Genomic DNA, 13,424 nt, shown 5'->3' with positions numbered 1-13,424 from the left:
GTTGCTACAGACTGCGGTGAAGGCGGATGTCCTCGCCTTTGCCTCATTAATAGCGCAGAGGCGAGCTCTGCTCGGGTGGAAGGCTTCGGTACCGCCCAGTGTCTTGGCCTGGTGAATGACCTGTTGGAATTTGAGGAGGTCAAGTATACCATGAGCGGATTGGTGGAAGGGTTCTACTTTAGGTGGCTGCCTTTCATCTCCTTTTTCAGGGAGTTAGTCATCGGCTGTTATTGGGGAAGTGGTTTTTAAGTTTGTTTGTTCTTGGGCGGGGGGGGCGGAACGATAGATGTGGGTGGGTTTATTTTACAATGGTGTTTGCTGTACATCTTTGTTTTGTTTTACCTTGTTATAATGGAAAACTTTTCTGAATAAAAATATTTTTTAAAAGCGGGGAATTCAAGATTTCGACCCAATAATGACAGTGGTGATAAACTTCCAAGTCCAAATGGTGTGTCACTTGATGGAGCCCCGGAAAGCATCCTGCCCTTTTCCTTCTGGGGATGGAGATCATAGATTTGGGGGGTTCTGTAGAAGAAGCCTTTGCCTGTTAAGCTGCGGCTTGCCTAGTCTGTGGAACAGCTCTCCCGATCTTGGCACATTTATTCCCAAATGTTAATGAGGACTTTGGGCTGGGAATGCATTTGTCATGTCCAAAACCAGCACTCAGATTGATGCCAGAATGTCCATTCTGTTCTATTATGTTTTTCTTGGAGTAGATTTGATGCGCTGAGTGGCCTACTGAGCCATTTTGGTCAAATGTCAACCATTATTCTGTAGGTCTGAAGCCACCGGCTATGCTAGGTAAGAACAGCAGGTTTCCTTCTCTAAAGGACATTTAGTAAATCAGATGGGTTTTTCTGACAATCTGGTGAATATTACTCCTATTTTTAAATTTATTTTCATATGCCACTGTGTGTAATGTTCTTTGATTGGGCTGAACAAAGAACATCAGACTTTGTTTTATAAACAAATAACTAAAATGTCTGTTGAAAATAAATGTCTAACACCAATTTACACCAAGATACAGCAGAGCTGCTCTAATCTGCGACTGCTATCAACTCCTTACAAACTCCTTCTGAAGGAACACATGGTGCATCCTGGGACTCCGTACTTGCCCCATCTGCTGGTCGGATGGTAGAACTACAACAGTAAAACATATAACTTTCATACACATGCAGATCATAGAATTTACAGTAATGATGAACTACGCATGTTATGTACAGATGAGAGTCTACCTGTCATCGCACTGTGGGTTTTGAATTTATCTCTGGATCATTAGTCCATGAATCTAGATTACTAAAAACCATAGAAATCCTGCAGTGCAGAAGAAGGCCATTCGGCCCGTCAAGCCTGCACCGACCCTCTGAAAAAGCACCCTACCTAGGCCCACTCTCCATAACCCCATCTAACCTGCACATATTTGGACTGTGGGAGGAACCGGAGCACCCAGAGGAAACCCATGCAGACATGAGGAGAAAGTGCAGACTCCTCTGTCACCCAAGGGTGGAATTGAACCTGGATCCCTGGTGCTGGGAGGCAGCAGTGCTCACCACTGTGCCACCGTGCTACCCCAACTTGCACTAATATAACCCTAATGGTGGATGCTGGGACAACAAGTAAATTTGAGGAATTAGACAGATTTTTAATTAGTAACGAGTTGAAGGGTTACGGAGAATGGGCAGTACAGTGGAGTTGAGGCCTTGATGAGACCAGCCATGATCGTATTGAACAGTGGAGCAGGCTTGAAAGGTTAAATTTCCTACAACTGCTTATGTTCTCAGAAAGAACTATTCTGTCTAATTTCACCTTCCATCTCTTGGGGCTGTAGCCCTGTCGTAACAGCACATTGAGCACAAATCTGGTTTTCTTGATTAATAAGGACATTTCTTGATTGATAAAGGGGATCAGGGTTATGGGGAGAAGGCAGGAGAATGGGGATGAGAAACATATCAGCCATGATTGAATGGCAGAGCAGACGCAGTGGGCCAAATGGCCTAATTCTGCTCCTATATTATATGGTCTAATGCTAACATGCCCATCTGGGTATATTCATAACTTTTTCGACATTACAAGATTAAAAATAACTTTTGTTAGTGTTTGGTTTTGCAAGCTAAAAGTTTAGCTTTTTGCAAAAATAAGCAGTACATTATTTATAATTTTTGTTTCTCATTTGAGAATTCGCCACAACCAATGAATGTTTATTCCAAAGCAACTGTTTTTGACCAATCCTTCCCTTTTTTAAAAAAACGTTTTATTAAGGCATTTATGATTTCTTAATAACAAAAACATAATTCCGTACGTAACAGCAACACCCCCACCAACCAGCAACCATACCCAGCCAAAATGGCTTGTACACACAATTCCCCAGTCCCTCCATCTCCTCTCGCTGTTCCCGCCTGAACTAAACTAAACTAGCTCCCCCTACACCCCACATTCTCTACCCCCCTCCTATTGTATCTGCTAACAGTTTAGTTTTCCCTGAAGAAATCGATAAATGGCTGCCACCTCCGGATGAACCCTAACATTGATCCTCTCAGCGGGAACTTAATTTTCTCAAACCTGAGAAACATGCCGCTAACCCATGCCCCTGATTTTGGGGGCTTCGAGTCCCTCCAGGATAATAGGATCCATCTCCGAGCTACCAAGGAGGCAAAAGCCAAATGGTCAGCCTCTCTCACCCCCTGGATTCCCGGGTCTTTCGACACTCCAAAGATTGCCACCTCCGGACTCGGCACCACCCTCGTTTTTGGCACCGTGGACATGACATTAGCAAATCCCTGTCAAAATCCCCAAAGCTTCGGACATGCCCAAAACATGTGGACATGATTTGCGGGCCCTCCCGCACACCTCATACACCTGTCCTCCACCCCAAAAAAACTGCTCATCCGGGCCACCATTATGTGTGCCCGGTGGACCACTTTGAATTGTATCAGGCTGAGCCTGGCACATGATGAGGACATGTTGACTCTACTCTGAGCATCCTCCCACAGACCTGCCTCTAGCTCCTTATCTAGCTCATCTTCCCACTTACGCTTTACCTCCCCTATCTGGGTTCCCTCCCACTCCATGAGCTTTTTATAGATTTCCGAGACCTTCTCTTCCCCCACGACCATTCTTGAATCTACCTTATCCTGTATCCCCTGTGGCGGTAGAAGCGGAAAGATCGAAACCTGCCTTCGTACAAAGTCTCACACCTGCAGCGAAACCCATTCCCACCTGGCAATTCAAACTCCTCCTCCAAACAAGGAAAGCTCCCATCGATTAAACAAATACCCCAGCCTCTCAATCCCTACTCTTTGCCACCTCCGAAATCCTCCATCCAACTTCCCCAGAACAAACCGGTGATTGCCACAAATCGGAGCCCACACCGACGCTCCCTCGACTCCCATAGGCTTCCGCCACTGTCCCCACACCCTCCAGAGCCGCCATCACCACCGGGCTTGTGGGGTACCGGGCCGGCGAGAACGGCAGAGGTACCGTTACCAGCGCTCCTAAACTTGTGCCCCTACATGATGCCGTTTCTACCCAGTCCCTCACCAACCCCTCCCCCCACTACCCACTTCCTGATCATGGATATTTGCCGCCCAGTAGTAATTCCTAAAGTTCGGTAGGGCCAGCCCCCACCACCCCTCACAACAGCACTTTCCTTACTTGCGGGGTTTTACCAGCCACACAAACCCAGAGATCACTGCATTCTCTCGCTTAAAAAAGGCCTTTGGGATAAAAAATAGGGAGAGACTGGAAAACAAACCAAAATCTCGGGAGAACCATCAGCTTTATGGCCTGCACCGTCCCCGCCAGTGATACAAGGAACATGTCCCACCTCCGAAAGTCCTCCCTCATTGGCTTAACTAACCAGGCCAGATTTAATTTATGTAACTGCTCCCATCCACAAGCCATGGCTCTCCAAGCCTGTGCCGACCATGCTGCCCGTCTAAACTAAAGTCTTCTACACTTCCGGGTCCATATCCCTCTATTCCCATCCTATTCATGTATTTGTCAAGATGCCTCTTATATGTCACTATCGTCCCTGCTTCCACCACCTCCTCCGGCAGCGAGTTCCAGGCACCCACTACCCTCTGTGTAAAAAAAAAAAAAAAACTTGCCTCGTACATCTCCTCTAAACCTTGCCCCTCGCACCTTAAACCTATGCCCCCTAATAATTGACCCCTCTACCCTGGGAAAAAGCCTCTGACTATCCACTCTGTCTATGCCCCTCATAATTTTGTAGACCTCTATCAGGTCGCCGCTCAACTTCTGTCGTTCCAGTGAGAACAAACCGAGTTTATTCAACCGCTCCTCATAGCTCATGCCCTCCATACCGGGCAACATCCTGGTAAATCTCTTCTGCACCCTCTCTAAAGCCTCCACATCCTTCTGGTAGTGTGGCGACCAGAATTGAACACTATACTCCAAGTGTGGCCTAACTAAGGTTCTATACAGCTGCAACGTGACTTGCCAATTCTTGTACTCCATGCGCTGACCAATAAAGGCAAGCATGCCGTATACCTTCCTGACTACCTTCTCCACCTGTGTTGCCCCTTTCGGTGACCTGTGGACCTGTACACCTAGATCTCTCTGACTTTCAATACTCTTGAGGGTTCTACCATTCACTGTATATTCCCTACTTGCATTAGACCTTCCAAAATGCATTACCTCACATTTGTCCGGATTAAACTCCATCTGCCATCTCTCCGCCCAAGTCTCCAAACGATCTAAATCCTGTTGTATCCTCTGACCGTCCTCATCGCTATTTGCAATTCCACCAACCTTTGTGTCGTCTGCAAACTTACTAATCAGACCAGTTACATTTTCCTCCAAATCATTTATATATACTACGAACAGCAAAGGTCCCAGCACTGATCCCTGTGGAACATCCACTAGTCACAGCCCTCCAATTAGAAAAGCACCCTTCCATTGCTACTCTCTGCCTTCTATGACCCAGCCAGTTCTGTATCCATCTTGCCAGCTCACCCCTGATCCCGTGTGACTTCACCTTTTGTACCAGTCTACCATGAGGGACCTTGTCAAAGGCCTTACTGAAGTCCATACAGACAACATCCACAGCCCTACCTGCATCAATCATCTTTGTGACCTCTTCGAAAAACTCTGTGCTTCCATGAGCTAGGCCGCCCAGCTAGCCTGGTAGCCCCCGCCCATGGTGCCAAGCGTCCTACCCCCACTGATCACCCCCCCCTTTCGAACATACATATGCAAACATTACAATCCCCAACAAACAAAGAAGAAAATTCCACGCACCATCCCCCATTAAGAACAAAGTTCACCCGCATACAAAACTGAGCAACAGCCCCAAACCTAGTGCAAAACAATATATGCAAAACCCAAAGAAAAAAGACATTTAACAGCAGATCAAAAACCAGCTACTCGCCCCCAAGTTCATTGTCCTCCATCACCTGCCAGTCCCATGTCCTTAGCAAAGTTCATCGTCACATCTGGCGATCAAATGTAAAGTTCCTGGCTCTCATAAGTGACCCACAGACGTGCTGGGTACAGCATACCAAACTTAACCCCCTTCTTAAAGAGGGCCGATTTCACTTTGTTAAAACTCGCCCTCCTTTTGTCCAGTTCCGCACCCAAGTCCTGGTAGATACGCAGCTCGTTGCCTTCCCATAAACAGCACATCGTCTGCCTGGCCCACCTCAAGATCTGTTCCTTGTCCAGGAACCAATGCATTCATACCACCGTCGTCCTCAGCGGCTCATTCCTCAGCGGCTTCTTAAGCGCCCTGTCCACCTGTCGAGCAAACACACCTTCCCCCAGCAGCTTCTCAAACATGCGCGCCACATATGCACTTGCGTCCAATCCCTCACTGCCCTCCGGCAGGCCAACGATCCTCCGATTCTGCCTGCGCGATCTGTTCTCCAGATCCTCCACTTTCTCTTGCATCTTCTTCTGGTGGTCCTTCATCAGCCCCATCTCCACCACCATCGCAGCTAGCTGCAGCTCGTGCTCAGCCACCGCCTCTTCCACCTTCTGGATCGCCTGGCCCTAGGTTTCCAGTCTCTGCTCCACACGGTCAATCTCCGTCTTAATCGGATCTAGGTATTCCATTCTTTGCTGAGCAGATTTCTCCTGGAGAAAGACCACTAGCTGCTCCGTGGACCATTGGGCCGGCAATTTCGGTCCCTGACACTCCCCATATTCTCCTGTGCAGCAGACTCCACTCCTGTCTTCAACCAACGTTCTCTCCTTTTCAGACCACTTCTGGTCCGAATCCATACACTGGTGGGGAATCCTCCTCCTCTACTTCACCAGTCTCCTGTTTTGTCGATCAAATCCACCGTAGATTGGGGAAAAAGGTCCACCATGAGTGGGAGCTACCAAATATGTGACCACTCACTCCTTGGCCGCCACCGGACGTCCTTGGCCATTCCTTCCTGTTCCTCACATTTTACTGCTGCCTGTCTCCCTCCCTCTCTAACACCTGGTCAGAATAGCCATTATGTAGAAGTTTCACTCAGTAGCCAGTTTGACTACAGGGAAAAAAGCAAATTACTGCAGATGCTGGAATAGGGAGTGAAAAGAGCTAATGTTTCGAGTCCAAGCTTTGACAAAGAGTCATTGGACTCGAAACGTTAGCTCTTTTCTCTCCCTACAGATGCTGCCAGACCTGCTGAGATTTTCCAGCATTTTCTCTCTTGACTACAGGGAATACCTCCTCTCTCTCTTTCCCCTCCCCCATCTGATTTCAATCATTTGGACTGTCATCACAGCTCACTGGTAGCATTATTAGCTGAAGGAGGGGAAGTAGAGTATGTGTCTTCACACTCCCTACCACCACAGTAAGTCTTCCAGACCAATATTCCCAATCTACTGTGACCGTACTTGAAGTTGAACTCGGCGTGTGGATTGAGCATGATAATTTGCTGATGCCCGTGCTCTACTACTCTCTGGATAAACTTTTTTTTTCTTTATAAATTTAGAGGACCCAATTATTATTTTTTTCCAATTAATGACCAATCCACCTAACCTGCACATCTTTTGGGTTGTGGGGGTGAAACCCACGTAGACATGGGGAGAATGTGCAAACTCCACACGGACAGTTACCCAGGGCCGGGATTCGAACCCGGGTCCTCAGCGCCGTAGTCCCAGTGCTAGCCACTGTGCCACATGCCTCCCATCTCTGGATAAACTGACACAGCTGTGCAGCACCCCAGGTGCATCTCTAAAAATAAACAAAAGTCAGAAATATTCAAGGTTGCTTGACCCTTGAATACGGCAACAAGATCCAATTCTGCTGAAATTCAGAACACTTACACTTACTTTTATTTCTGTGAATAGGAGGTGAGGCTGAAGTTGCAGAAGACAAAGGAGGAGAGTAATAAAATTGTAGAAGACACCGATTTGATCCAGAAGGAGCTGGAGGAATGGAGAATATCTTTAAATCAATCCAAACAATTTTTAGAATTGGACATGGAATGCTCTGAACCTTGCAATTAAATTGAATCATTTTACACTGTATATAAAATGTATATGAATTGCACAAGGAATGGTGGAATTGGATGGTAAATAAAGATTTTTGCTACTACTTGCCGAACAAGTCCTGAAGGTCTTTCTCCTAGGGAACAAAAATGAGTGTTTCATTCATAATAATAATCGCCTTATTGTCACAAGTAGGCTTGTGACAATGAAGTTACTGTGAAAAGCCCCTAGTCGCCACATTCTGGTGCCTGTTCGGGGAGGCCGTTATAGGAATTGAACCCGCGCTGCTGCCTTGTTCTGCATTAGAAGCCAGCTGTTTAGCCCACTGTGCTAAACTATGTGCTGTTGACCTGTAAGTATCTTTTGTCTACAGGTGCTTCCTGTTGAACCATTTAAACAACTGAACTCTCTGCCTGAAGCTGCTGTTGAACAGTGCCTGATGGATGTTGCACATTGACTGAAATAAATGTTATCAGAGCAATTATCAACATGCTAAGGCAACAATAATGCTGCTCCGAGGAGTGTGTTCGGAATTCTTAAGCAGTGTTCATACAATTCTATAGACAGCATAGCACGTGGTCAATCAGTCCAAACTGTTGCCTGGTCATTAACTTATCTGCCATCATTAGTATTTGTGCAAACTGTATCATGTACTTGCCTGAAAGCCCTATCGTTACAGGTGCTTATGGCGCCAACTAATTCCACGGTCAAATTGAAACTTTTTTTAAAAATATGTTTTTATTAAGAATTTTTCAATAACAATATTTTACACCTTACAAACAAACCCCCCCCCCCCCAACAAAGAAAAGAAAAATAACTCGCGTGGCAAGACATGAACATGGCAAGTCAATAAGATACAAAACTTTGTACATTGGATTCTTCCCGTACATGTCAGTTTCCGGATCATTCATTTGCTTTCTTGCTCACATGCCCCCCAGAGAACCCCCTTTCCCCCCCCCACGAACGATGTCCCCCCCTCCCACCTTCATATGCGCTCTGTGAACCACCTTAAATTGTATCAGGCTAAGCTGGCACACGAGGAAGAGGAATTAACCCGACTTAGGGCATCAGCCCACAGCCCCTCCTCAATCTCCTCCCCCAACTCCTCTTCCCATTTACCCTTCAGCTCCTCTACCAAAGCCTCCCCCTCTTCTTTCATCATCTGGTATATCGCCGACACCTTGCCCTCCCTGACCCATACGCCCGAAATCACCCTATCTTGAATCCCCTGTGCCGGGAGTAGCGGAAATTCCCTCACCTGCCGCCTCACAAACGCCCTCACTTGCATGTACCTGAAAGCATTTCCCGGGGGTAGCCCAAACTTCTCCTCCAGCGCCCCTAAGCTCGCAAACGTCCCGTCAATGAACAGGTCCCCCATTCTCCTAATCCCTACCCGATGCCAGCTCTGAAATCCCCTATCCATCCTTCCTGGGACAAACCGATGGTTGTCTCTGATTGGGGACCACACCGAGGCTCCCGTCGCACCCCTGTGCCGTCTCCACTGCCCCCAGATCTTTAGCGTTGCCGCCACCACTGGGCTCGTGGTATACCTTGTCGGCGAGAGCAGCAGCGGTGCCGTCACCAGCGTCCCCAGGCTCGTTCCTTTGCAGTACGCCATCTCCAACCTCTTCCACGCTGCCCCCTCTCCCTCCATCACCCATTTACGGATCATTGCCACATTGGCTGCCCAATAATAACCACCCAAATTCAGCAACGCCAACCCTCCTCTATCTCTGCTACGCTCCAAGAACCCCCACCTTACCCGCGGAGTCTTGCTCGCCCACACAAATCCTGTAATGCTCCTGCTTACCCTCTTAAAAAAGGCCTTGGTGATCACAATTGGGAGGCATTGGGATACAAAAAGAAATCTCAGGAGGACCACCATTTTAACCGATTGTACCCTACCCACCAGCAAGAGTGGCAACATGTCCCACCTTTTAAAATCCTCCTCCATCTGTTCCACCAACCGCGACAAATTAAGTTTGTGCAGTGCCCCCCAGCTCCTAGCTACCTGAATCCCCAAGTATTGAAAGCTCCTTTCCGCCCTCCTCAACGGTAGGTCGTCTATCCCTCTTCCCTGGTCCCCCGGATGGGTCACAAAGAGCTCACTCTTTCCCACATTGAGCTTATAGCCCGAAAAGTCTCCAAACTCCCGTAGGATCTGCATTACCTCAACCATCCCCTCCACTGGATCTGTCACATACAGCAACAGGTCGTCTGCGTACAGCGACACTCAATGTTCCTCTCCCCCTTGAACCACCCCCTTCCATTTCCCCGACTCCCTTAACGCCATGGCCAAAGGTTCAATTGCTAATGCGAACAGCAGAGGGGACAGGGGGCACCCCTGCCTCGTCCCTCGATACAGCCGGAAATACTCCGACCTCCGCCGGTTCGTGACCACACTCGCCACCGGGGCTTTATACAGGAGCTTAACCCAACTGATAAACACTCCCCCGAACCCAAACCTCCTCAACACTTCCCAGAGATACTCCCACTCTACCCGATCGAAGGCCTTCTCCGTGTCCATGGCTGTCACTATCTCCGCTTCTCCCTCCACCGATGGCATCATTATCACATTTAGGCGCCTTCGCACATTAGTATTTAACTGCATACCCTATACGAATCCCGTCTGGTCCTCGTGAATCACCCCCGGGACACAGTCCTCAATCCTCATGGCCAACATTTTTGCCAGCAACTTAGCATCTACATTAAGGAGCGAGATCGGTCTGTCTGACCCACATTGCAGTGGGTCCTTATCCCGCTTCAAGATCAAAGAGATCGTCGCCTCCGACATTGTCGGGGGCAGGGTCCCCCCCCCCCCTCCCTTGATTCATTGAAGGTCCTTACCAGCAACGGGGCTAACAGGTCTACATACTTCCTGTAGAACTCCACCGGGAACCCATCCGGCCCCGGGGCCTTCTCTGCCTGCATGCTCCCCAGTCCTTTAACCAGCTCCTCCACCCCAATTGGTGCCCCCAAACCAGCCACCTCCTGCACCTCCACCCTTGGGAACCTCAACTGATCCAAGAATCGCTGCATCCCCTCTTTTCCCCCTGGGGGCTGGGACCTCTACAGTTCCTCGTAAAAGGCCTTAAAAGCCTCATTCACTTTCCCTGCACTCCGCACCGTAGTTGACTCCACCTATTTCCCTCGCTGCCATCCTCTTACGGAGCTGGTGTGCCAGCATCCGGCTCGCCTTCTCCCCATATTTATATATCGCCCCCTGTGCCTTCCTCCACTGTGCCTCTGCCTTGCCTGTGGTCAACAGGTCGAACTCCGTCTGGAGACTTTGTCTCTCCCCGAGTAGTCCCTCATCAGGAGCCTCTGCATAGCTCCTGTCCACCCTTAAAATCTCCCCCACTAACCTCTCCCTTTCCCTGCCCTCTCTCTTCACCCTGTGAGCCCTGATGGAGATGAATTCTCCCCTGACCACCGCCTTCAGCGCCTCCCATACTACTCCCACCTGCACCTCCCCATTGTTGTTAGCCTTTCAATACACCCCCGCACACTTCCTCGTCTGCCAGCAGTCCCACATCCAACCTCCACAACGGGCGTTGGTCCCTCCTCCTCCAGCTCCAGCTCCACCCAGTGCGGGGCATGATCTGAAATGGCTATGGCCGAATACTCCGTTCCCTCCACTTTCGGGATCAATGCCCTGCCCAGAACAAAAACATCTATCCGGGAGTAGGCCTTATGCACGTGGGAGAAAAAAGAAAATTCTCTGGCCAAAGGCCTGGCAAATCTCCACGGATCTACTCCCCCCCATCTGATCCATAAACCCCCTAAGCACCTTGGCTGCAGCTGGCCTCTTCCCCATCCTAGATCTGGAATGATCTAATGCTGGGTCCAGCACTGTGTTAAAATCCCCACCTATTATCAAACTCCCTACCTCCAGGTCCGGAATACGCCCCAACATCCGTTTCATGAATCCAGCATCGTCCCAGTTTGGGGCACATACATTCACCAGTACCACCTCCGTCCCCTGCAACCTACCACTCACCATCACGTATCGGCCTCCCTTGTTCGCTACTATGTTCTTGGCCTCAAACGACACCCCCTTTCCCACCAGTATTGCCACCCCTCTATTCTTCGCATTCAGCCCCGAATGGAACACCTGTCCCACCCATCCCTTCCTTAACCTGACCTGATCTGCCACCTTCAGATGTGTCTCCTGAAGCATGACCACGTCTGCCTTCAGTCCCTTTAGGTGCGCGAACACTCGGGCCCTCTTAACCGGCCCATTTAGGCCTCTCACATTCCACGTGATCAGCCGGATTGGGGGGGTTACCTACACCACCACCCCCCACCCCCCGGCCGACTAGCCATGTCCTATCTTAGGCCAGTCCCATGCTCGCGGCTCTCACACCCTCCAGTCCCCCAGGCGGGGAACCCCGCCCCGACCACCTCTTCCATTTTCAGTTCCCCCTCGGACAGTGCAGCAGCAACCCTAGAATCCCACCCCCCCCCCCCCCCCGCTAGATCCACATCTAGCTCTTTTGCTCCCCCAATATTACTTCCGTGAGTCAGCTGACTTCTGCTGACCCCGGCTTCCCCCGCCTTCCCGTTGATTTCCCCGTGTGGGAGTCTCTCCTCCTCCTTACCTTCCTCCATCCCCCCCCCCCTTTTGGCACGGGAAAAAGCCCGCGCTTTCCTGACCAGCCCCGCCCCCTATGGCGCAGCTCCTGTTGCGGCCATTATCCCAGTTCCCTCATCCCCGAGTCTCATCTCCCTCCAGCACCAACACCCACATTCCCCATCATCATCATCTCGTCTACAGAAAAGAAAAAAGGAAATTTTAGGAATTTTAACCAGAACTCTACCTACATCCCCATCCATCATCCCACGCATGAAATATTCTTTACCCATATTTACAACCCCATATACAACCACATCCCCTCAGTTCGAGTCCAGTTTTTCCATCTGAATAAAGGTCCAAGCCTCTTCTTGCGTTTCAAAATAATGGTGTTGGTCCTGATAAGTGACCCACAGTCGTGCAGGCTGCAGCATGCCGAACCTGACTCTTTTTTTATGCAGCACCGCCTTGGCCCGGTTGAAGCCAGCTCTCCTCTTTGCCACCTCCGCGCTCCAATCCTGGTATACTCGGATCACCGCGTTCTCCCATCTACTGCTCCGCACCTTCTTGGCCCATCTCAGCACACTTTCTTTGTCCGCGAAGCGATGGAACCTTGCCATTGTCGCCCTTGGCGGCTCATCAGCCTTGGGTCTCCTCGCCAGGACCCGGTGAGCCCCTTCCAGCTCCAGGGGGGTCGAAGAGGCCTCCGCACCCATCTGCGAATGGTGCATCGTACTCACGTACGCCCCGGCATCAGCTCCCTCCACTCCTTCGGGAAGACCCAGAATCCGGAGGTTCTTCCTCCTCGACCTGTTCTCCAGGACCTCAATTCTCTCGGCCCACCTCCTGTGCACTGCCTCGTGCGCCTCCATTTTTACCGCCAGGCCCAGGATCTCGTCCTCGTTGGTATTCACTTTATCATTCACCTCGCGAAGCTCCACCGCCTGGGTCTTCTGGGTCTCCTTCAGCCCCTCAATCGCCAACAGCATTGGCGCCAGCACCTCCTTTTTCAGCTCCTCCACACATCGCTTGAGGAACTCCTGCTGGTCTGGCCCCCACGCTGCTCGCTCTCCGCCCTCCGCCATCTTGCCTTTTTCCCCTCGTTTAGGTCTCTGCTCCAGGGCCTCTTTCCTCGTCGTTCCACCGCTGATCTCTGCCATGTATTGTGAGGGGGGACCTCACTGCACCTTCCCACACGGGATTAAATCGAAAATAGTTCCGTTGGGGCTCCTCTAGAGAGCCCGAAAGTCCGTTGTCGTGCGAGCTGCCGAAACGTGCGGCTTAGCTCCGCATCGCCGCAACCGGAAGTCGTCAAATGGAAACTTTTTTATGCTTTCAACTCATTTTGCATGTTGTCGCTTTCATTCTAAATGCGGAGCAGTGGTTTGTTAATTATACAACAAACCTA

The 13,424-nt window shown here is 49.9% G+C and overlaps 1 protein-coding gene across 4 annotated transcripts in view; it reads left to right on the top strand.

Annotated features, from left to right (window-relative positions):
* knstrn (kinetochore localized astrin (SPAG5) binding protein) overlaps positions 1–7,549 on the top strand; it is a 45,413-nt gene extending 37,864 nt beyond the window's left edge. For all 4 annotated transcript variants that reach the window (XM_072486270.1, XM_072486280.1, XM_072486264.1 and 1 more), the window contains one exon: positions 7,303–7,549. In XM_072486270.1, the coding sequence (XP_072342371.1) occupies positions 7,303–7,461 (159 nt within the window). In that variant the 3' untranslated portion in view covers positions 7,462–7,549. The remainder of the gene's footprint in view (positions 1–7,302) is intronic.
* The last annotated feature ends 5,875 nt before the right edge of the window (positions 7,550–13,424 follow it).

The sequence above is a fragment of the Scyliorhinus torazame genome, chromosome 2, assembly GCF_047496885.1.
Source record: "Scyliorhinus torazame isolate Kashiwa2021f chromosome 2, sScyTor2.1, whole genome shotgun sequence".
Lineage (NCBI taxonomy): Eukaryota > Metazoa > Chordata > Chondrichthyes > Carcharhiniformes > Scyliorhinidae > Scyliorhinus > Scyliorhinus torazame.
This window is presented reverse-complemented; position numbering and strand designations above follow the sequence as displayed.